The sequence below is a fragment of the Corvus kubaryi genome, unplaced genomic scaffold (assembly GCF_017639235.1).
Source record: "Corvus kubaryi isolate FWS band 111438036 unplaced genomic scaffold, C.kubaryi_AGA036_p1.0 37367, whole genome shotgun sequence".
Taxonomy (NCBI): Eukaryota; Metazoa; Chordata; class Aves; order Passeriformes; family Corvidae; genus Corvus; species Corvus kubaryi.
This window is the reverse complement of record NW_024581119.1, coordinates 5,993,200-6,016,115: the sequence shown is the minus strand read 5'-3', so window position 1 is coordinate 6,016,115 and position 22,916 is coordinate 5,993,200. Positions and strand designations below refer to the sequence as shown.

The 22,916-nt window shown below is 46.2% G+C and overlaps 1 protein-coding gene across 7 annotated transcripts in view; it reads left to right on the top strand.

Annotated features, from left to right (window-relative positions):
* Nucleotides 1-22,916, top strand: part of ARHGAP32 (Rho GTPase activating protein 32) — a 237,828-nt gene that overhangs the window by 70,966 nt on the left and 143,946 nt on the right. For all 7 annotated transcript variants that reach the window (XM_042034019.1, XM_042034020.1, XM_042034017.1 and 4 more), the window contains exon 2: nt 18,511-18,619. In XM_042034019.1, the coding sequence (XP_041889953.1) occupies nt 18,512-18,619 (108 nt within the window). In that variant the 5' untranslated portion in view covers nt 18,511. The remainder of the gene's footprint in view (nt 1-18,510; nt 18,620-22,916) is intronic.

Here is a 22,916-nt window from a genome sequence, read left to right as displayed (position 1 = left end):
GTTTGGTTAAAACATGTTCCTGTCATCTCCCAGGCAGGGTTTTGGCTTTTCCTCTGCCTGTTGATGTTGAATTTCCTCTGCCCAGGGCCCGTTGATGTTGAAATTCCTCTGCCTGTGGCTACCTCAGGGGAGAGGAGCCAAGGGTCCCTGTGGTCCAGCACTGACTCCTGGCCCTGAGTGTGAGCAGAGGGAGCAAACCATTTCATTTCTGCTCCCAAGGACTCATTTTAAAGAAATGATGGCCTTTTACGGTGATTTTTCATCTGTGGTAGGACTGACCCCTCCAGCATTTAAAAAACAGCAGTCAAGTTACTGAAAATCACAAGTCTGACTTTAAAACTGATGCTTTTCAAGGTGTGCTTTGATTATAATTTTATTTGCCCTCCAGTTGAGTTTTGAAGTCCCAGATGGGTCGTGTTGTTCACCTTTCCTCCACAAGATAATTTAATAATTATACTGAAAACAGAGAATATTTCATTACTATTTGACTCCATCATTGGAGCTTTGAAAATATGAAATGCTGAGAGATCTGCAGTGAAATGGTGAGAAATTCTAACATTGTTTTAATGTGCTTATATCAAGGTCATGGCCAGTCCCAGGGACATTTGGACAGGTCTTGTAAGTCCTGGGAGTTGGTCTGGCAGTAAAAAATATTTCCCCATTTCTCCTCAGCTCCTTGAAAACCAGCAGCAGGGCGTTTTTTCTGCATGTATGTGTATAAATGTGCACACCTTTCCTGTTCTCTTTGGAGAGGATTTTAAGTACAACTTCACACAGAATTGTGAGGTTCTGTGGCAGCATCTCCTGCTCTGTGTAGGGCTTTATAAATATTTGCAGAGGACCAGCAGGTAACCTCATCTTCCCTTCTGCCTGGGTCAAGGGGGAGTTTCAGGTACTGGAAGAGGCACTGGGATAATGTCCTCTGCCTTGTAGAGTTACTCTGTGCCTCCCACAGGGAAATGACAGCAACATGGATCTGTATTTTTTGATTATTTTTGTGTATCCTGTTGAAATAACTGAAATACCACCTTGACTTTGGGGTGTGTAACATGTTTCATGAACTCCACAGCATCACAGGGAGAAAAGGTGCTGCTCTGCCTGATGCAGACTTTGTAAATGAGATTTTGGATCTGATTACAGCTAACAAGGAATGGACACTGGATATGGCATTGGAAACAGACACCCACAGATGTAAAGCCCTTGCTGCTGCCCACACAGGATGTTTAATTAGTACCTGGCTCCTTTTTGAATCAGGATGTGCCTCTGCTTAGGGAACATTTTTGACAAATCCCCAGTGGCTCATAAAAGAACAGAAGGGAACGTTTTTGGCCCATTCTCTCTTGTGCAGACGCAGAATTTCCTTGGTGCCTGCTAAGGACAAAGCAAAGTCTGGGTGCACAGAAACAGGAAGGCTCATAGGAAATAACCTCAGATTGCTGCTTCCTGGCAAAAAGGAGTTGTGCAATTGCGGTTGAAATGCATGCTGTGGTGTTGGATGGAGTTTGGAGGTGTCACCTGCTGAGCTCTCTGTGCTCCAGCCCCTTTGGCTGCCAAGTCATGTCTGGGGAGCTGTGGCCAGAGTGTTGATATTCCTGCAGTAGCTGGGGCTTTAGAGGTGTTTTGTCATCATCCATCAGGTTCTGGAAGTGCTGATCAAGAGGGAGCTCAGTCACCTGTGCTGCACAGGGAGCAAACAGGAAATACTGGTTTGGGAAGAAGCTTTCATGGTGTTCAGCACTGTTAGAGAGAGGGAATATTGAAACAGAAACTGCAGGTCCTTCTGGGTACTTGTTTGCCCACTCTTGATTTTACCTTTGCACATGTTTCATAAAGGTTGGGATATGACTCTCTTTGGAGAAATAAGGAATTCAAAGGAAGCCAACAGCCAATGAGTACATTAGAATATGTCCCAGTGTGTACTTTGATGGGCGAAATATTCTTGGTTTTGCTGGTGCCATAAATAAAGTATTTATAAGGCTAGTGATGCCTTGTCACTCAAACATCCTTTCCCAAACATTCCCCCTTTCCCAGCTATCCTAAAACACTCCCTAAGTCAGTAAATCAGAGAAACAGCACCCACTGATGTTTGACACTTTCTGTGCCAACAGAACAGGAAGGAAGAACAAGCACACCAAGGGATACCTTTTGTCACTGTCATGAACCTCAGAACTTCATAAAAATCCTGCTTTTTGTTACTTGAGTGTGCTAACAGAAGTGAATTGACCCTGGCTGGCTCTCTGCAGAAATGAGTGTGTGGCAGCATGTCAGGGGAAAACAGAACATCAGACCTGAGAAGGGGGCTGGTTCCCTGTTTGCTGTCACCATTCCTGGCTGTGGTGCAGAGGGTTGGTGCTGGCTGTTTGTGGGAGCTGGGGAAGTGGGAAGTGTTGGCATGGTGTGAGTGTGGCCTAGCAGGAAGCTTCACGTGCAGACACATTTTGTGTGGTGGGAAGTCTTCTGTTCTAGGTGTGCACTGGATCTGTTTGCTATGGAAAATAAAATCATGTTGTTTTTAGAGAACATATTACATTACTGCTGCATTTACAATAAAACAAGTGTGTTGAAAGCTTTAATTATATAATGGCAATACAAAAAGATATCAATCTCCATTCAGGAGCAGAAATGTTTGTCTTTTTCACTAACTGTGCTCTCTCCTGTGAGTTTTCCATGACATAATGGGAGGCATCAGGTCTGGATGGTGTTGCCTGCTCAGTTACTGCATAAAATACAAAGCAGAGCAGGCTTGAAGAGGTCACTTATATAGTTTAGAGATCACTTAGATTTTGCTTGAAGGACTTTCATGGTTAAATTGAAGATCCTGGAGTGCCGGGAGAAGGGAGAATGGCTTCTGCTGCCGGTGGGCAGGGTTGGATGGGATATTGGGGAAAAATTCCTCCCTGTCAGGGTGGGAGGCCCTGGCACAGGGTACCCAGAGAAGCTGTGGCTGTCCCTGGAAGTGTCCAAGGCCAGGGGCTTGGAGCACCCTGTTCTGGTGGAAGGTGTCCCTGTCTGTGGCAGAGGGTGACACTGAGTGGTCTTTAAGCTCCCTCCCAACCCAACCCATTTTGTGTTTCCATGGTTTATGAAATGTTTTTCCAAATAAGGAAAAAATATTTTAAGAAACCCACCCCAATTTCTGCACAAAGTTTGCAGAGAACATTTCAGTGAGCTCGTTTGTCTCTGGGAACGAAAAACCTCAGAGGGGGGAAGGAGCTGTGGCTTGGGCTGTCACATGGAATGGAGTCTCATTCTGTGAAGTGCCCAGAAGCAGAGAGGGAAGCACAGATCACCGAGTCACATCCCTGTGGGAAGCCACCAGCCCCGTTCTGGGGAGAGCAGGGAGAGGAGCCTGGCACGGGAATGAACCTTCCCATGAACTGAGAGGGACTCAGCTCCTGGCCTGGGCAGATTTCTAATGCCCGAGCCATGGCCATAGGAAATCCCAGTCCTCTTTGGCAAGGAGATTGAAGGATGGTTACAGGCTCATTTTTGTTGCACTGGGCTTTTCCCTGCCCTGATGACAGGAAGAACTGTCTTTTCCAAGTGCTCCACTCCAAGTGGGAGTGATGTGGGAGCAAGGAGCAGGTGCTTTTCCAGGACGGTTCATTACCTGTTCCGTGGCTCCGTAAGCCACATCCTCACCAGGAGTCTTTGGAAGTGCTGCTGGCAGGCTGCTCTGTTCCCTGAGGCTGCATTAGATCTTGTAATTTTGTACTCCTTTGTTCACTATATTTTTATTTTTACCCATTCTCTCACAGCCTTCTCTTTTTGCCGAGTTATTCATTATGCACTAAAAAGTCTCTGTTTCAGGTGTCAGTTCTGAAGTCATCCTGGTTACTGAGAGGGGGGGAAAGAGGCTGGCAGAGCACTGTTTAGTGCCCTTTTCCTGGGCACTGAAATTAATGTGTGCTGCTTTCAGCAAGATCTCATTGCTTTGGGAAGGGCAATAGCCCAGTCACTTCATTATCCTGCGGCTCTGCACAAGTGCCAGTGGAATAGAAATGCTGTCGTTTTCCAGACAGCCCTTTGGGTGCTTCAGACAAATGCTTTCAAAAGCTGACCCACACTTTCTTTTTTTTTTTTTTTTTTTTTTCTTCCCTGTCAAAGTGACAAAGCTGTAAATCCCTTCATCATCTGCTCTAGCACATCACACCTGCAACCTTTTTTTAATGCCTTCAAAATAATGGACAGTGTGCTTTCACTGGTAGGTACTTTACCAAATCATTAAGGCTTTATTTGTCTATTTATTTGTTTTCCCAAGAGAGTATTTTGTTACTGACAGCATGAGTCAGGACAATTAAAGGTTGCAGTGAAATATTGCAGCCTCTACTGTGATGCAACTGAAACGAAGTGTTACCTTAGTCATACTGAGAATAAACAATTCATGTACTGTATGCTGCCTTAGCCCTTCCCAGCAAGTCCTTCCCCCAGAGCACAGCGTTTTGGGAGCTCCTGGGAGGGGGAGTGTTGTTCCTCAGCGTTTGTGTGCAAACAGGTTGTCAGCTTGGGTTAACACAGTGTCTGTGGTCATGTTTTTTGGAGAGAAGGCTTTTATGGAGGACAGGCAGCAGCTGGCACTCTTGGGTTTTACTCCAGGCTTCACTGACTCAGGCAATGCTGAGTCTTCTTGTGCATTATTTACACCATTTTTAAAGAAGGAGTAACAAAAAGAGGTGTTTTACAGGAACATTTTGACTTAATTGTGAAGGGCTGCATGGCTCAAGTAGAAAGATTACTTCAGGGCAAAATTTTATTTTATTCCTGTTGGCCTTTTGAAACAGGGTTGAAAGGTGGGTTGTATTTTCAGCAGGATTGTCCTTGTTCATCCCAACCCCTTGAGTTCCCTGAGCTGTGCCCGAGGTGCTGGGGGGGCTGGATGTTGGCACAGATGTCAGGAGGATGTTGCAGATGTTGTGATTGCCTTCACCCTGGTTTCCTGTTTTTAACTGAAACTGGTTGTGATACACCAGGCCAGGGTCCCCCCTGATCCCTCACTGCCAGCTCTTCTAACACACCTAATTCTGTGTGCCAGTCATGAAGCCCTGGCTTTCCTTGCCTTGCAGGGGTTAATTCTCTCAGTAGTTAATTTCTCAGCTTGTGTTGGCCATCAGGGGTGGTGTGATGGCAAAGGAGAACGTTCAGAGTGTCATTCCTAATGCTGTTACCTTTCAGCTGCCCTTTTTTCCCCTGCCCTCTGGTTTTATGGTTCCCTGCTGCAGCCAGCACAGTTCTACAGAGTTATTCTGCTGCACAGAGGAGCTGTTGGCATCCTCTCCTCTTTTATTACGCTGGTGCAGAAGCAGAATGGTGGCAGAGATGCAGAGTGGAACCAGGCCAGGCGAGATTTGAAAGGCAGAGATAAGACACAGTGCTTTTCAAGGGATTGGGTTTGCCAGGGAGGAATGGTGGAAAGGAATTGAAGTTACCTGATCCATCTCCTTTCTCTCCCTGCATTGCAGAGCATGTGAGCATCTGCTCAAATGTCACTGAATGCCACCTGGCTTGGGCCAGGCAGGTGCCCAGTGCCTTGGGGTCTCTCTGGGGTCCAGACTGAAGGGACAGCAACGCTGCTGTGGGAATTTGGGAGGGTGGAGGATTAAATGTTCTTGAAAAGCTATTTGCATAAAGGTTTGCGAAGGAGCGTGTGAGTGAGAATATGTTCAAACTGAGCAGTGAAATCTGCACAGCTTGGCTTCCTCATCCATCTGCTTGGAGCACGTTATCTCTGTTTAACAGATTACATTTAATCTTACCATTGCAGGAGGAGCTGTTGAGCCTCAACAGACATGGCAGAGCCCTCCTGGAAAGTTATGGAGAGAAACAGGAGCTGGAATTTCATGCTCAGGAGGACAACAGAGGAGGGGCAGAGATGCTCTGTCGCCTTCCTGTCCTGACCACCTTCCTGGGCCTGGCAGGGCAGCAGACTCTCCTGCTCCTTTCCCTGGGTTCCCCAGGCTGGCATTCTGTCTGCTCTGTGCTTTCCTGACTTTTGCCCGGGCTGTAGCTTCCCCTCACATTGCTCACCAAGAAAAGCACCTTCACAGCGAGCCTGGCAGGTACTGGGGAGGCAGGGGTTAAAGCCAGGCATTCCTGCTCCTCTGCCTGCTCAGGTGTGCTGGGAGGGGATCGGGAATAGCAGAGACAGCTCTGTGCACACAGGCAGAATTCCAGCCTGGGAGCTCTGCTTCTGGCTCTTTATTTCTTTACTGACTTTTTTATGGTACTTGTCCTTATTGAAAAAACTTTCCTATCAGCTGCTGTATTTTTTTTCCTTTTTTTTTTTTCTTCCTGCTGAGTCATTGCACAACTCACCAGTCATTTGTGAGCTTTGCTTTCTGGAGTCCTGACTCGGTTGTCACGTCCCTTTCTGCTTTCCTCCTGCCTTCAGTGTACCTGCACTCTATGCAAGCACTCCTGCAGAGCTGCTCCCATGGTGTCCCTCTGTGATCAGGGTGAGTGGGGCATGGTCTAGTGGCAGGATTTGTCCTGTGCTCAGGGCCCTGTTATTCCTGTGATGTTCACATTCTGGAATTGTTCATTTTCTGTGCGCAGAGGCAGCTGGTGGATGCAGACACGTTCTCCTGGAGCCGAGGGGACAGGAAACCTTGTTTGCTTTTGCTTTTCCATGCATTACACCACTGGCATCTGCTTAGGCAATTCAACATCTTTCATGTTTTTCATCGCCTATAATGTGTTAGAGGGGGCCTCTGTTCTTTGAGTATCTTTCCAATCTCGACTTGACTATGATTATATAGTTCACTGTTTTTGTCTTTCTTTATCCCTCCTTCCTTCTGCTTTTAAAATTAGGTTGGTATTTCAGAGACTTTCTTGTCTGGCTTGATATAAAATTAAAGAGGTTTCATAAGCCCACAAAATTTTGAAGCAGTGCAGTTAAAATGTTTTGTTTTAAAAGGTTGCATTTTTTTTTCAGTTTCAGAATGTCATTGTCCTCAGTCACAGGTGTTTCTGTAATTCTTGTATTTTGTTTTTCATAGTTTGCTTTTAAAATTAAAACACAAATATGACCTCTAATTTTTTCTCCAAAGTGTTTGTTTCAGATGCTTCCCCCCTAGTTAATTAGAAATAACAACAACCAACAAAACTATTCTTTTTTCCTGATCTCTGGCATTGCCAGGGGATTAGGATGATGTTGCATGATGAGGCGTTGCAGCACCCTTACATGCCCAGGGACTCAGCTCCAGTATTTGCAAAGCACAGATAAATGTCCAGATTCTCAGTTAGTAGGAAGAGACACAGGCTGGCAGCAGGGCAGGATCCTGAGTCTGGTTTAGCAACCAGATCCAGTGAGTGGCATCCTGCCTGTGGCAGGGGGCTGGAATTCCATGAGTCTTAAGGTTCCTTCCAACCCCAAACCTTCCGGCGTTCTTTGATCTACAAAAGCCCCCCGAGGTTCAGAGGGCAGGAGGTGGCCCAGATCAGAAGGAGGTCTCTGAGATGGTGATGTCCCTCATCACGTCTCTGTGCAGGTGACCCAAGGTGTCCCCACCCTGGAGCTCTGATCTGCCCGGCAGCAGCTCCCAGGCCTGGCAGCTCTCCTGGTCCAGCACAACGCCAGCCCTGTTTGGAATGGGATTACTTTTCCTCCAGGGCAGTGTCTAGAGCTGGGCAAGCCCCTCTGCTGGGCACCAGGTGAAGGTGGGAGCTGCTCCCTTGGCCCTGGCAGGGCTCTGTCCCCGGAGCCTCCTGGCTGGTGGAGGTGCTGTCTCTGAGCTCTGTGGTGATGCTGCTCTCTGCAGCCCAGAGTTTCCCTGCTCAGTGGTCCTGGTCAGTCTTTCTGTCGTAGCTTGCTGCTTTCCCTTCTCATTTTCTCTTCTTTGAAAGGAGTTCATAGAGTAATGGGTGAGGAGGAGGTGTTGCATAAGCCCTCCATGCTCAGAGGCACAGTTTGGGAAAGGGCATAGCTCAACTCCTGAGCCTTCTCAGAGAGGCTCTCGTATTCCTCGGGAGAGTGCCCTGATTGCCTGCTGGGAGCTGGGCTGGCTCTTGTCTCTGCTCCACCAGGATACAACATTTCATGGCAAGGATTGAGTGAGAGCAGAGTGTGATCCCCTGCGCAGGAGAGTGGTGTTCTTCCTGGGCCTCAATTCCTGTTTCTCCAGGCCCTGATAAGGTGTTTGATATTTCCTTGTGTGATGGACTGGGAAACTGAAGTTGTTTCCTACTTTAGGGCCAGTCTTCCTCTGAAACATTGGACAACTTAGGTGAGCTGTCAGTTACTTTGGTTTTTGGAAAATGGATGGAGATATTCTCTTTGCTCACCTCTTGTCTGCTTTGATGTAGACAGTCCTTGCATTAATGTTTTATGGTTTCTTGGCATATCCAAGTACAGCTTTTAATATAACTGGGGTCAGTGTTTATTATCAGAAGCCTGTACAATACGGGTTACACCTGGTGTTTCAGTATCATGCTCTTCTGAGCAGCTTTAGAGTTAAGGTTTGGGTTTATGATGTACCATCTCTCAGTCTCCCCTCCAAAAAGAAAAATACATCTAAATTAGACTGAAGGCTTGGCTAATTGTTCTTTCTGTATTCATCTGTGAGGCAGCAGGAAACCAAGCAGCAGGGTTTCCACTGAGAGCAGCCGTGTGCACCAGCTCGGCTGCCTTTGTCCCGCACTGCCTGTGGGTGTCCAGGGGAAGAGGGACAGCAGTGGCTGCAGCTGGACCCTTGAGAGCCAGCCAAGGGGGAGTGAGGAGCTCTTTCCTGGTTATTGGGGGTTTTATCATTCACTGAAAATGCTAATTAACAATTGTGAATTATTCCAAAAGCCAAAGTAAATGTGTTTCTGATTGTTAAAGACTTCATCAGTGCTGGGTGTGTTGGCGGTGAAGGGAAGTGTGCAGTGGCACCCTGTGAGAGGGTTTGACCCCTGTGCCCCTTCATCTGCAGCTCTCAGGCACTGCTCCTCCGTGTCCCCCTGTATCTGCTGCACCCCTCCCACTTCCATCTTCCTGTTCCCTGCATCACAAACACCCGTGCAGAGGGGTGGCAGGGCAGGTCTGTCCCTGGGCTGGGTGAGCCCAGGGAATCATGAATTGTTTGGATTCATGGCTCTGCTGTCGAGAGTTAATTACAGTGTGGCTTTGCACATTCCCTGCCCGTGTGACCCCCACCTGCCTAAATCTGTCCCTAATGATGACTTGCTGCAGTTGGAGGCCTCCATTTAATTCCATTTAGCTGGTCAGGAGTTGTCCAGTAGGAATAATAATACTGAAATATATAAGTAGTGATTTCTAGATGGAGAAAGGACTGAGCAGCCTCCTGTTTGCTTTGAAATGCAGTGATAATGGGAGGGTAGGAGGAGGGCTGTTGTAAATATGATGCAAGGACCAGCCATCATTTAAGACTATTTATTTAAGTCAGAGTAACTGGAGCTACTCTTTATTTCTTTGCTTATGCTTATCTTCTATTATTTGTTCAGCTATTCAGGTTCTGGTGTCCCAGAGTTCATTTCCATTCATTTCCTTGTAAGAATTCACTAGCAAGTCTACTTGGGGTGGGTTTTTTTCCCCTGGTTTCAACCACAGAGTGCCCCATAACCACACAGACAACAGTTTGGGTGTATTGGATGGATAGAAGGTGTGGGATGGATATAAAGTGTAGCTCTGGGTGGGTGACTGGCTCCATATAAATGTTTTAGTTGGAGAAAGGTTTCCCTGCTCAGCAGCTGTCTGACTGGGCAAGTTCTGAATGTTGTTTCGTGTTATGAGCAGTTGTCATTCAGCAGCAGGTGAGGCTGATTGTAACTGATGAGGTAAAAAACCTGATGATTGCTCTTGATCATTCCATGTGCTGAAAGCATCATTTTTCCAGGATGTGCTTCCATGAGGGAAGACTAAATTTGCCATGGCTTTGCATTGGCACTGAACTACAAAGAAACCCCAGATCAGCCCAGATGCTTGTCGTTGGTTTAGGTTTAGGTCATTCTTCACAATTTGGGGTCTCATTTGGCGAGTGCCTCATTTGAATCAGCTGGGAGCAGGTGGGGTTTGTTCCTGCTTTGTGTGATGGTGAAGTTTGAAGGGTCCAGCAAGGGGCAGAACAGCACTTGCTGGGCATTGAGAAGGGCTGGCTGGGAGAAAGCTTGGTCTTACCAAGACAAACAAAAAGAGGAGAGTGCAGAGGAAGTGCAGAGAACAGGTTCTGACTGAGAGCTTGGTGACAGGGTCCCTGTTGGTGTTACTTGGGTGAGGACAGGGAGTGAGGGTGAGCCCTCCTGTGGGGTGTAGATCATTCCCACCACAGCCAGTGGCAGTGGGAAAGGCCCCAAGGCAGGACATCCCACTGCCCCATGAAGAACCTTTGCTGATGTGCCCGAGTTCAGACTCCTGGGCAGAGCAGGAAGGTGGCAGCAGCATGTTTTCCCATCTCAACTTCAGAGCTGCTTGTGGCAGTTTATTAATGGTAAGTTAGAGGTTCGTGCCCTTTTCCCTAGAGGTATTTTTTTAAATACTTTTATACTTGTTCCTGAGTCAAACTAAAGAAATCCAATCCAGGGCTCAGTGATTCTGATTGTTCAGTGATTTCCTAATTCTTTTTCTTATCCTGGGCAAAGTGATGAGAGAAACCTATTCCAGAGCAATTTTTTTTATTGACTGTCACTGTGTTCTTCTGAAAGAAAATGCCGAACACCTACTAAAATAACATCTTTTATGTGTTGCCAAATAAAAGAGCAGGTTTGTTCAGTAATACATATGCAAAAGCATGAGGGTTCTGTGATTATTTTTGTAAAGCTTTTTAATAACTAAGAACATGTCTCAGAGCTTGTAAAAGCTGAATATTCCAAGAACTTATTCTTTTCATAAAGTGCTTAAAGAAATGCCAGTTAACCTGAATACAGATTCTTACATCCCAGTTGCACAAAGCTCTTAGTTCCATGTTCCAGTCCCTTCCAGAGCATGGAGTGCATTTCTCTGTACCCACTTGTTGTACTTGGAGATGGATGTTACTGAGCTGAGACATAAAACACACCCAGGTGAGACAAGAGGTTGCCAAAACTATGGTGGAAGGGCAGGATAAAAAGGAGGCGAGTCTGTTGACCCCCAGTTGCTTGTTGCTGCTTTCAGGTTTAGAGATTTACTGAAGGTGGCTTGGGGTTGATTTTACTGTGTACCTACAGAACTGTGCGTGGTGGGAAGGAAGCAATCAGAGGGTTTGTTTCATAGTACAGTGTTGGCTTCCCCTTTTCCATCCTCCCTCCTTCCCTCAATGGGTGGGAGAAATGTTCAGTTGTTTGGTGCCTTGGAGCCTGCTTGGTGGTGCCAAGGTCCTGCTGGGACAACCCTGTGGCTGTGTGAGAACGTAGGCAGTGCCCTCAGGCTCTGAAATCACAAAATTCCAGACTGGTTTGGGTGGGAAGGGACCTCAAAGCTCATCCAGTGCCACCCCTGCCATGGGCAGGGACACCTTCCACTGTCCCAGGCTGCTCCAAGCCCCATCCAGCCTGGCCTTGGGCACTGCCAGGGATCCAGGGGCAGCCACAGCTGCTCTGGGCACCCTGTGCCAGTGTAAACCTCAAAGAAAAGAACTCCTTCCATATGTCTAATCTAATTTTATCCTTTTTCAGTTTAAAGCCACATTCTCCCCTGGGCTCAGGGGCTTTGCTTGTGCAGTGAGGGTTAGGAGGGCTTGGGAGATTCTCAGAGCGTTGGGGACACCAAGAAGTCAATTGGGAATAAAAAGCTGATTCCCAAGGTGAGAGGGGCTGCCTGTAGTACCTGGAGATGCCTTTTTCTGCTAAAGTGGGAACTGTCCTGCCCAGACTTGCCCTTTTGTCCGCAGGTTTTAAATTCCAGCTAATCTGGTCTTGTTTGTGCAACTTTTCTTTGAGAGCTCAGAAAATGTGGTTTAAATGTTCTTGCAAATTAATAAACAAGACGTATATTTGGAAGTCTGAAACCACAGTAAAGCCCCTGAGCAGAGATAATTGTCTGACTGTATTGGAGCTTATATTAAAGCATGTCCAGAGAGCAGGAGCAGGGCAGGAAACCAATATATTAATTAATCTCTGCAGTGCCATTGGCCTTGTGTGCTTCCCTCTGCAGAGGAACATTCATAGTGGAAGGGTTGTCATGTCCACTGTGGCATTTAAAAAATTAATCAGGTGATAGTGCTGATTGCTAAAAGACCTTTATTTAAAACTTCCTATATTTAATTTTTAAAAAGTTTTTCTAACATCATATATTCTTCATTTAAGAAGAGAAGTTAATGCGAAGAAAAAAAAGGTTTTTTTCCTTCCTTAGAGAAAGAGATTTCAGGCAGCTGAGAATCTCATTTAGCAGGTGGAGATGCACATCAAATGGGAAGTGATTCTTTCCTTAAAAAAAATACTTTGTAGGAATAGAAACCCCAGAACTAAAAGTTTGTGTGAAGGGGTTTGTGGTGACCAATTGCCTTCTGTAGCTGAAGGACAGTAATTGGCATTGGGGATCCCACAGCCCTTCCACGCCATCCTGGTGCATTGGTGATCTTGGGCTCCCTGGGCATAGGTGTGCCATGAATTTGGAATTTGAACATTGGGAAAACCAGACAATTTGGTGCTTAAAGTATTTTAAAGCTATCTTTGTGGCTGTACCTAACGTGGTTAATTTTTGAAAGCCATCGCAGCCAGTAGGATGGGATCAACGTTTCATTGTAGCAGTGCAGATCCTGCTCAGACCTCTGTTCCCACAGTTCAGAGATTCCCAGCCTCCTTTATGGATAGATCTGCCAGGGAAGCCTACATTCCGTGAGAAGGGCACCTGAACTAAAGAGCTGCACAGCACAGTGAGCTTGTGTTAATTTTTTGACTTCTGCTGCCCACAGTTGCAGTTCTGAGACCCTCACACATCCACACCCCCCAGGCTGAAACCCACTGAGCTCAGCTCAGAACCAGGCAATAAATGCATCCTGAGTAGCCTGGAGTGCACAGAAATGCAGTTTGCTGATATTTGAATGACATTTCATTCCAGTGATTTTTCGATATTCTCCTATTGTAATATACTGTTACTCTCCTGATTTTCCTTGTGCAGTGCCTTCCCACATAATTGAATTTGGGCTCTCTGATGATGAACTTCCATCAAAAGTAGCAATTACAGCTTTCAACAGTGTCCAATCAATCACAGCAGCCCTTTAGTTGTGCCAGGTTCTCGCTCTGTGGCCAAGGATTAAACACAATCCATTTAACATTTGTTTATTTATGAGGTGGGCTTGGAGCTGACCTTGCCAGGCTTTTCCAGCTTCATGTTCTGTGATCCTGGAGTCAGACTTCAGAAATCTTGTTTTATGTAATACAGATGGACATAATGTAATCAGGGAGGTGTTGACAAAGCTGATTTGAAACACGCTAAATGAAATCCTCATCAGGTCAGCACTGTCAGCCTGCAATTCCTGTCTCTTCTTTCATTTTTCCTGAGGCTCGTGAGCTATCTCTCCTTTCCATATTGTGTGATTATTTTCTTCCTTTCCACTGTATTAGCTTTAATTTCATGGACACAGAGTTTACTCAGAAAATTGGGCTGAGAGGGGTATGTGCATTTTGGTGTTTTCCCCATCTCCCTAATGTAATTTCCTAGTTTTTGTGTGTGTTTGTGGTATAAGTCTGAGGTCAGAAATGAAGATGTATCAGTGTTTGTCACATGATTCCAACTTCTTGCCCAAGTGTTTATAAACTTTGGGTCAAATTTCAGTTCTTGTTTAATAATTTTTCTTCCTTTCCTGGTGGCAATGGGTGGCTCATGAGATGTGAAAAGTTGACTTAATTCTGCTGTCATATATTGTAGGGTGACACCCTCAGCACTTTACATCTTGACTGATTTATTTTAAACCCTCTGAAGCAGAGTTTTCAAGTTATTTCTCTGTTGATTCACTGCTGGATTACGTTTCCAAGCTGTGATTGAGAGTTATGGGATTAAAACTCTACTCGTCACATTCGGAAGGACAGGGATGCTCCACCCAGGCTAGGATGGGTTATTTTTGCCTTTTGTGCAAATTATTTGAGCAAAACAAACACGAGATTTTATCAGGTAGTGTTTGAAGCTCATTGGTTTTCAGTCCAGATTGGTGTCAGCACAGGCCTTAATTAAATTGTAGCCTTTGGGGTAAGATTTATGTCTTGGAAAACATAATTTTCTGTGGAGCGCTAAATCCTCTTGAATTGTTGGTTCCGTAGGGCAGACCTGTGCTTTTCCATCAGGGGAGCAATCTCCAGGCACAACAGCAGTGTGATAGAAATAATAAAGAAACCAATAAATCAGTTCTGGTCGGCTCTCACCTCTCAGGTGGAGGTCAGGAAGAAAAGTCACGGGTGGGGGGAGCAGCCAGGAGAGGCTGCAGTGCCCGATGTCCCCACGGAGGAGAACAGCTCCAGATCATATTTGGCATTTAATCTAAGGAACACATTGCCTGCCCAAGTGGGATGTGCCAGGCAGACAATTAACTCTCTGCCAGGAGCCTGGCAGGGCTCTCACACGGTCGGCACCTCGGGAAGGAATTTGTCACCACCCTCACATCCTGCCGTTCACCGGGTGTCACAGGGCACCAGAGCCATGGCAGTTGTGTCACTCCTCTGAAGAACCTGAATTATGGCAACAGACACTCTTGTAGGGGTCCCACAATGTTTTAAGAGTTCTGTCCTTGTTTAACTTGAGGAGCTCTTTCCACAAACCCCTTTTTGTGTTTCTTTCTCTCTTGTGCAAACAGAAATGCGAAAATATGTTGGATTTGTGGATGTGGAACTCCTTCAAAACCATAGGGGAGGTTCTTGTCTAGTGAAAGGTGTATTTAAAATTTACAATTTTATAAACAAGCAGGAACTGTAGAGTTTAGGGACATCAAGCTGCATATTCATCTATTTAATATAAAGTTTACTTGAGATAAAGTTTACTTAATACAAATCACCCTGCAGATCTCCTGTGGGTGTCTCCTGCCCTGTGACACAACTGAGTGTGAGCAGGCAGGACCCAATGCTTGATAAGGCACCAGAGGGTTTTAATTCCTGATAGGGCACGGAAATACCATAAACGATGGGAGCAGCTAATGGGGTTTGAGAAGGTGGAAAAGGACATGAGATGTTTTCACAATACAGTTGTGTCGTGTACAAATGTACAAGTTCTGACTAAATTAATCAACTTGACCTACCAGAGAACTTCAAAGGGTGGGTGTGAAAGTGGGCTGGGCCTTCTGCGAAATGTCCTGTAAACATTTGTTCCAGTACATTTGGTTCTCAATTTACAATGGAGAAGGGTTCATTCATCTGCAGAGGAATTGCTTAATGGCCTCTGTACACCAGAACTTTTATTAATATAACGGTGTCACATTTCATTGCAAGGGCAGAACTGCTGAGAGGTTGAGGAAGTGGCATTTTAAGTAAAATTATATTTCTATTCTAATGGCCAGGATTAAATTCTGTAGTGGCTTCTCACTCATTTACATCTCTCCTGAAATACCCAAGTGGAGCCATTATAGAGCAGCTCCTTTAGTTTGTTTGGCCTTCAATGTTTACAAGGTCCATGTGTCAGTGTTCTGTGTAAGCCCTCCTGGGATTTGAGGTATTTTCCCCTCCCGTGGAAAAGAATCCATGGCAGAAACAAGACAATTTGTCTTGTTACAGCTTGACATGTGTGGTGAATCAGACATATGTATGTTGTGCTATTTATTTGCTCTATAAATTAAAATAATGTCAAATATCCATAATACACATGCATATAAAAATGTGAGAATGTGATTATACCTATAGATAGTATTCCAGGCTTGTCTTGGGGTGAGGCCAGGGTTTTCCCTGTGCCTGGCTGGTAGGAAAGCTCCTTCCCCAGCTGTTGCTCTGAGGTTTTACATGCCCACAGGAAACCTTGTAAAAAGGACAGTGTGTTGAGAAGCTGCTTTTCTTCCAACTCTCCCCCCTTTCTGGCCCTGCTCCTCTCCCTGCTTCATTGCTGCAAGTTCACGAAGTTATTTTCCTTCATCCAGGCCACTGATGGGCAGGAAAAAGCCACCAGACTTAATCCATAAAGGACTAATATTACCTGCAGCATCTCCAGCCTTCCTTGCTCTCTGTCTCAGATGGCAGGGAATTAAGTAGGGGCTATTAAAGATTAATAAGTGTGCACAGATGGTTATCAAGTGCTGATAATTGTGTCAGAGAGAAAATATTCGGTATCATTTCCAATATTTCTGTGGTACTGTGACTAAGTTTGAATTTCCCGCAGCAGTAGAATATTCCAAGTCTGGCAAAAGCTCAAAGAACTGACTGTTTTAAAGGCTCAATTTTGCATGCAGAGCTTTTCTAATTTGCAGTAAAAATCCAGAACACCTTCACAGGAAGAATAATGGGACTGCATTTTGGGATCTCAGTGGGAAGGGTTTGGGAAGAGTTTATCGTGGAATTTTATAGACACAGATGAAAGAAATGGAGTGTGGTAAAAAGAGCGGGGTGCTGTGACATCCGTGTTGATCCAGTGTGAGGATACAGACCCTGAACATGCTCCTGATTCCCAGGATTATTTTCAATTAGGACATACTATCCTCTGCACTCACGCTCACCACTGCAGCCAACACATTTCAGAGGAGAAATCTGGCAGGAATTGCTGGAAGCTTGAGAAGCTGTTTGGTGAATCCATTTGTACTCCCAAGTGCTGATGAAGATGTAAATGCAGTCCCATTATTTTCAGATCTTCAAACTGAGCAAGCACTTTGATAAGCTGATTGTTTTAGCTGCTCTAGAAGGTGGGTCTTGATCACATCACCCTTCCTTCCACTCCGTCACCTCAGGGAATTAGACTGAAGCTGCTGTGGGATAATTTGTTTAGAATCTTTTTATTCAGCTGCAATATGGTCAAACCCCAACGTCTAGAAATCCTCAGGATGAGCCTTTTTCAAAATCATGGCACTGATTTAAAAAGTTGAGGTTTTTTTCTTTCTTTTTTTTTCTTTTTTGGTTTATCTCTTGTTTCTGAGTTGCACAACTTGGTTTCCTCTGCTTTAAATTAAGTGGGAAACCTCTCCTGTGGTGGAGCTGGGGCTGTGAGAGCCAGGCCAGGTCTCCTCCTCTCGATGTGCAAAGGAGAATTGAAGCAGCAAATTTTTAGTCTTTCAACCCCCAAATCTTTTTAAACATCTATTGCAAAGGTGAGGGTCTCCTTTCTGAGCTGACATTGCGCCTCTGTATTCTAAATCACTGCACTTTCATCCAGGTTTTTTTCAGCTCTCTGCAGCTTTCCCCAGGTAGGTGCGTTTTTTCCCTCCTGAGGACAGTGGGTGATGTTTAGGGTGGGAAGGACACACAAGCCCGGTGAGCAGCATTTCCCTGGGGCATTGTGACTTTCGGTTTTGAGGCTCATTTTCTCTGGGATGTGTTTTTTATTGGAGCAGAAATATGATCACAAAGCTGGGGAGATGAAATTGTACGGGCTGAAATTCCTAACCCAGCCGTGCCATTACTGCAGTGTTAATTACTTCATCCTTAACCCTCTTGGAGAGAACAAAGCAGAGTTAAATGCTTTGGCCCAGTGTCAAGCAGCATGTTGGGGTTTCAGAACTTCAAATCTTGGATCTGAAGCAAAGGAGTTTCATTAACTGGCTTTCACCAGGCGTGTTTCAGTCAAGTGGTGCATAAATCAGCAGGGTTAGAAACCAGCCCTTGCTGCCCATGCCTTTGCACTGCTGGTTATCAAAATGCTTATCCTAAAGAAATAAGTGGTGATCTATTAAGGGAATAAAAGCCTGCCTGAATATCACATTTAATGAAACTCGAATGGGTGATACCAGACTATGAACAGGCCTTTGGTACTTCAAGTCTACGCCATGATCTCTGCAAAGGCACATTTATACAAACAAAGTGAAAAAAGAATTCATATTTTGCAGAGTGCTGTCATGTGGAGGGGCTGAGGAGCTTTTATGAATTCCTTCTCAGTTTTCATTTTGAGCCTCTGATCTCTGTGCAGCCTTGGAATAACCTTCACAGGGTATTTGGAAGATGGCTCCTTATCTGAAGAAAAGCTTCACTTGGTCACATCAGGCTGATTTGAGGTGCTCACTCTTCAGATAGGATCAGGAAGGGATGAGATGAGAGCTGATGGATCAGGCCTTGGGATGTGGAGTCAGACTAAGATTTGAAAACTGTTTTCCCCATTTCAGGCAAAACCTCCAGGAGGAGGAATCAAATGTGCGTATTTCTCCTTACAAGTGTGTGTTTCTCTTGCTGTTTGCCTGGGCAGTAGGAACCATTTTTCTGAAGTGGACTGAAAATTAGTCCTCTGCGTTTTTCTGTGTTGTGAGACTTGCAAATTGTGCAGTGATTAAACAAAATTATCCACTGATTGGTTAGGAAGTGCAGACTTCTCTCCATCAGATTTACACTCTTGTCCTGCTTGTATAATGAGGAAGTGGGGGAAACTCAGGAGTCCTGGCTGTGAAAATCGTTTTATGCCGTCACATAACTGAGCGCTGTAACAGACTGGGTGTGAAATTACCTAGGAATTGTCACTGAATGTCCAACTTCTGTCCTCCTTTCCAGAATGATGAAGTCCTCTGTCCACACAGAAGAAGATGACTTTGTTCCAGAGCTGCAGAGGAGCATCCATCCCAGGGAGAGGCCGGACTGGGAGGAGACGCTCAGCGCCATGGTAAAACACCTGGCTTACATCTCCTCCTCCCATTATTCACCATTCTGAGCACTCTGCTCCTCTACTCCATTTATACTCCCTGAGTTTCAGCTTTTTTAATGGATTGCACAGTACTTTGAACAAGGCCAAAATGCTTCCCTTCCTCTGGCAGTTTGTCAAGGAGAGGGAAGGAGCTTTCACAACGCTTCTGCTCTATTAATGCGTGCCCCAAAGCAGGTCTTGTAACCAATTAAAAGGTCCATAATGTCACAACGATTTTCAGTCTGCATTAACCTCTTTTTCAGCAAGACTTCTGAGCATGAAGGGAACTTCTTGTAAAAACATGCTCTTTGAAGCATGTAGCATTGTGGAGGAATGAGATTTTAGCAAAATGCTGGCTAAGTCTACATAAATAAAACCTCAGCCTGAGAGCAAACCTGCCATCAGAGGGACCAGAGCTGCAGAAAAGCACACACAAAGGTGCTGTTCTCATCTCACAGAAGGCACTCAGGTGGGCAGTGGGCCTCAGACACCTGGATTACCTTAATATACATGGGGGTTTTTGCAGCCACAGCTTCTCTGGGCACCCTGTGCCAGGGCCTCCCCACCCTCACAGGGAGGAATTTCTTCCCAATGTCCCATCTAGCCCTGCACTTGGCAGTGGGAAGCCACCCCCCCCCGTCACCCTCTGCCTGTATAAAGTCTCTCACCCTCCTATTTACAAGCCCCCTTTAGGCCCTGCAAGGGGCTCGGAGCTCTCCCTGGATCCTTCCCTTCTCCAGGTGAACACCCCCAGCTCTCCCAGCCTGTCAATTTTTGCAGTTTTCACTTTGTAATTTTTTTCCTCCTTGTGTGAGGCTGTTTCTGCCTTCTCTCCACCTTGGTTGGGAGCACTGTCTGTTCCCATCAGCACTGCTCAGGCAGCAGCACCTGCTCCCAGCTCGGAGCTTCCCACACCCTGGAGTCTGGTGGGAGTCGCTGTGTGACACCTCTCTGCTGTCTGTGACCCCCAGCTGTGTCTCAGAGCTGGCAGGCTGTAATTCAGTGTCCTCACCTGTGACACAGGTTTCCTGGCATATCTCATTTGTTTTGTCCTGGTTGATTTGCAGTGAAGGGAATGTTCACCTGCTTGAGGCTGTTGTGCTCATGGACACTGTTCAGTGTTTATTTTATCCTGCATCATGTTCCTCTCATTAATTCAGGTTTTAGAACACATTTGCTGGCACACAGCTCTGTGCCAATGCCAAAACTGACTGGTCCAGTGGAGAAGAGATTGAGAGGGTGGTAAACAGGGGAATTCCCAGCTGAAATTACTGCACAGGGACTTGGTGTGATGAGGGACAGTAAAGCTACTGAACCTGTATTTAGAGTGGCTGGATTTGTGCTCACAGTGTTGGTTTGACCTCAGGGTCCTCTGAACACAGTTTAAAGAGGGGGGGGAAATCTCACTTGCTTGTGTTTACTCTGTTGAGCGAATCAAATTTCCACTTTCAACCTCTGCCTTACCTCCAGTCAGGGGCAGTATTTAGATGTAAATATTTGCAGGACCTTGTTCAGCACTGTCACTGTTCTTCTCTGTTTAACCAGCATATCTTCAATATTCTGCCTTTTTCCTGATCATTTTAAGCCTGAGATTTCTCCCTTCACTCTATTCCTTCACTTTGCATTTTTAGCAGCCTCTGGTTCAGCCTTGTCCCAGAGATTGCTCCTTCCATGCTGTGTGACTGTCTCAGAGTGCCACAGTACATCTCAGTTTTGCTTAGTGGCCATTGCAGATGCAGTTTTTAGGTTTATTGCTGCTTGAAGCCCCAGCCCCCAGGGAATGGAGGCTGCAGGGCTGGAGAAGTTGCTCTCTCCATTGGTTCCCCTGGCTGCTGCTGGAGCCCTGACAGGCACCAGGCGTTGTCACCTTGCATGAATTTCACCTTCTGCTGGCTGAGCAAAGGGAGCCGAGGGACACTGTGGGCAGCTGGGCACTCACCTGGCACTTGTCTCCTGAACTCTGCCTTGGTACGTGCTTTTATTGGGAAAAGTCAATTTATGCATTCACAGTTACATGAATGAGTCATCCCTACTCTTCCTCCCCGCTTTTATCCACAATATTTTTCAAAGTGCTTATTATTAATTTATGTAAGTGCTTTGTTTCCAGAGCTTTTTCTTAACAAGAAATAAACTGAAGGTCTTTCTAAATGTGTGGAGGTTGAATGTCCTCCTATACTGTAAGTGTAAGGTGACAGAAATTCTTACTTTTAATGTTTCTGTCATTGCCAGTTCATTCTGGGCACCTGAGTAGGTTCAGTCCTTCTTCCCTCCTGTCTTCTTTAGTTTATTATTTATACTTCCACCTGCTTTTTAACACTGCTTGTTTTGTGTTTGTGGTTTAGCAGGAGGACAAGTGATTTTGTGTTGGAGACCTTATTTATTTAGGGGAAATCCCAGAACTGTGGGATGGTTTGGGTTGGAAGAGACCTTAAAGCTCATCCACTGCCACTCCCCTGCCATGGGCAGGGACACCTTCCACTATGCCAGGTTGCTCCAAGCTCCACCCAGCCTGGCCTTGGACACTTCCAGGGATCCAGGGACACCTCGTCCTCAGTGTTTCTGGTGCAGTTCTGTGTTGGAGGTGAGGTCCAGGCAGAAGGGGAGGCAGCCCTGGCTGGACAGGGCTCCCAGGAGCTGGGTGATGTGGCAACTGCCTGTGTGCTCCTCAAGCATTGCTGTATTTTGTATTCCCCCCCCCCCGGCTCATGCTCTGTATTTTTAGAATTTGGGTGTATCAGGCACATTTTTTTCTGGCTGTTTCAGCCCCAATTCCCACTGTGCTGCACCTGCTGGGTAACCTTCACACATCCCGGGATTTCTGCCTCTGCTCCACTTAAGAAAATGCAGTTGATGATACTGACGTTCTTCATAGAACACTTCTGAGTTCTGGGGCTGAAAAGCCCTGTGTGAGCCAAGGAAAATTGCAGTTTATGGATTTTCTAGCATTTCTCTGAGACAGTAATGTTATTTTAAAGGAAAGGGGTATCTTTTCCTTGTCAGGCCCTGCTGAGTGCTCTATTTCTAAGTTACAAGAAATGAAGTTGTGAAAGAGCCTTTATATAATATTTCTCAGATGAGCCTACAAAACAGCTGTCCTCAGTCTGCATTAACTTTGGCATAAATTGATATTTGTGCTTAATATTACATTTACCACACGTTACTGACCTCCTGAGCTCCTCCCATCACCTCTCTGTGAGTCCAGGAAGTTGCAGTGTTTAAAAGCACTGAGCCAGCAGCTCTCCCGCCGTCAGGCTGCTGTGCTTACAGACCCTCTGTGCCTGCTGCCTTTGTCTTCTACCTGGCTGAATTTTGTGGGGAAGCAGGATAAAAATGCTGAGATAAATACAAAAATCTTCATTTATGCACCCATTGCAACTGTGCTGACACAGAAAGGTGCCACGTGAAGCTGCCTTCACCTGACACTGGAGCTCAGGGGAATACACTCCAACAAGGACGGGAGCTGCTGGAATGAATCTGGAGAGAGGCCATGGAGCTGCTGCCAGGGCTGGAGCCCCTCTGCTCTGGAGCCAGGCTGGGAGAGCTGGGGGTGCTCACCTGGAGAGGAGAAGGCTCCAGGGAGAGCTCCGAGCCCCTTGCAGGGCCTAAAGGGGCTCCAGCAGAGCTGCAGAGGGGCTGGGGACAAGGCATGGAGGGACAGGACCCAGGGAATGGCTTCCCAGTGCCAGAGGGCAGGGCTGGATGGGAGATTGGGCAGGAATTGTTCCCTGGGAGGGTGGGCAGGCCCTGGCACAGGGTGCCCAGAGCAGCTGGGGCTGCCCCTGGATCCCTGGCAGTGTCCAAGGCCAGGTTGGACACTGGGGCTTGGAGCAGCCTGGGATAGTGGGAGGTGTCCCTGCCCATGGCAGGGGTGGGACTGGATGGGCTTTAAGGTCCCTTCAGCTCAAGCCTTTCAGTGATTCTCTATGTGCTTCTGAAAGAGTCACTTTTCCTGCGCTTTTCCAATTCTTTCAGCTCTGGAAGCCTTCAGAACATGAGTTTCTAAGCCCATGGAAGGTTTATTCCCCCCTGGGGCACCTCTGGCTGGGATCTCACGGGATCTGGGAGTTCTGTTGTCCATAACAGGGTTGTGAGGTGGCAGCTGGAGTCAGCTGTTACTGGTGTAGAACCAGTTTGCCTGGAAAAGGGGAACCCCTAAATTACAATTGGAAAAGTCTCCTGAATCTGTGAATTTGACAAGTGCACAAGAAGGCAGCAGCTGCAGCTGGTACCCATCACCATTTTAGGCTTATGCTGATGGAATTTTCTTAGGAAAAAT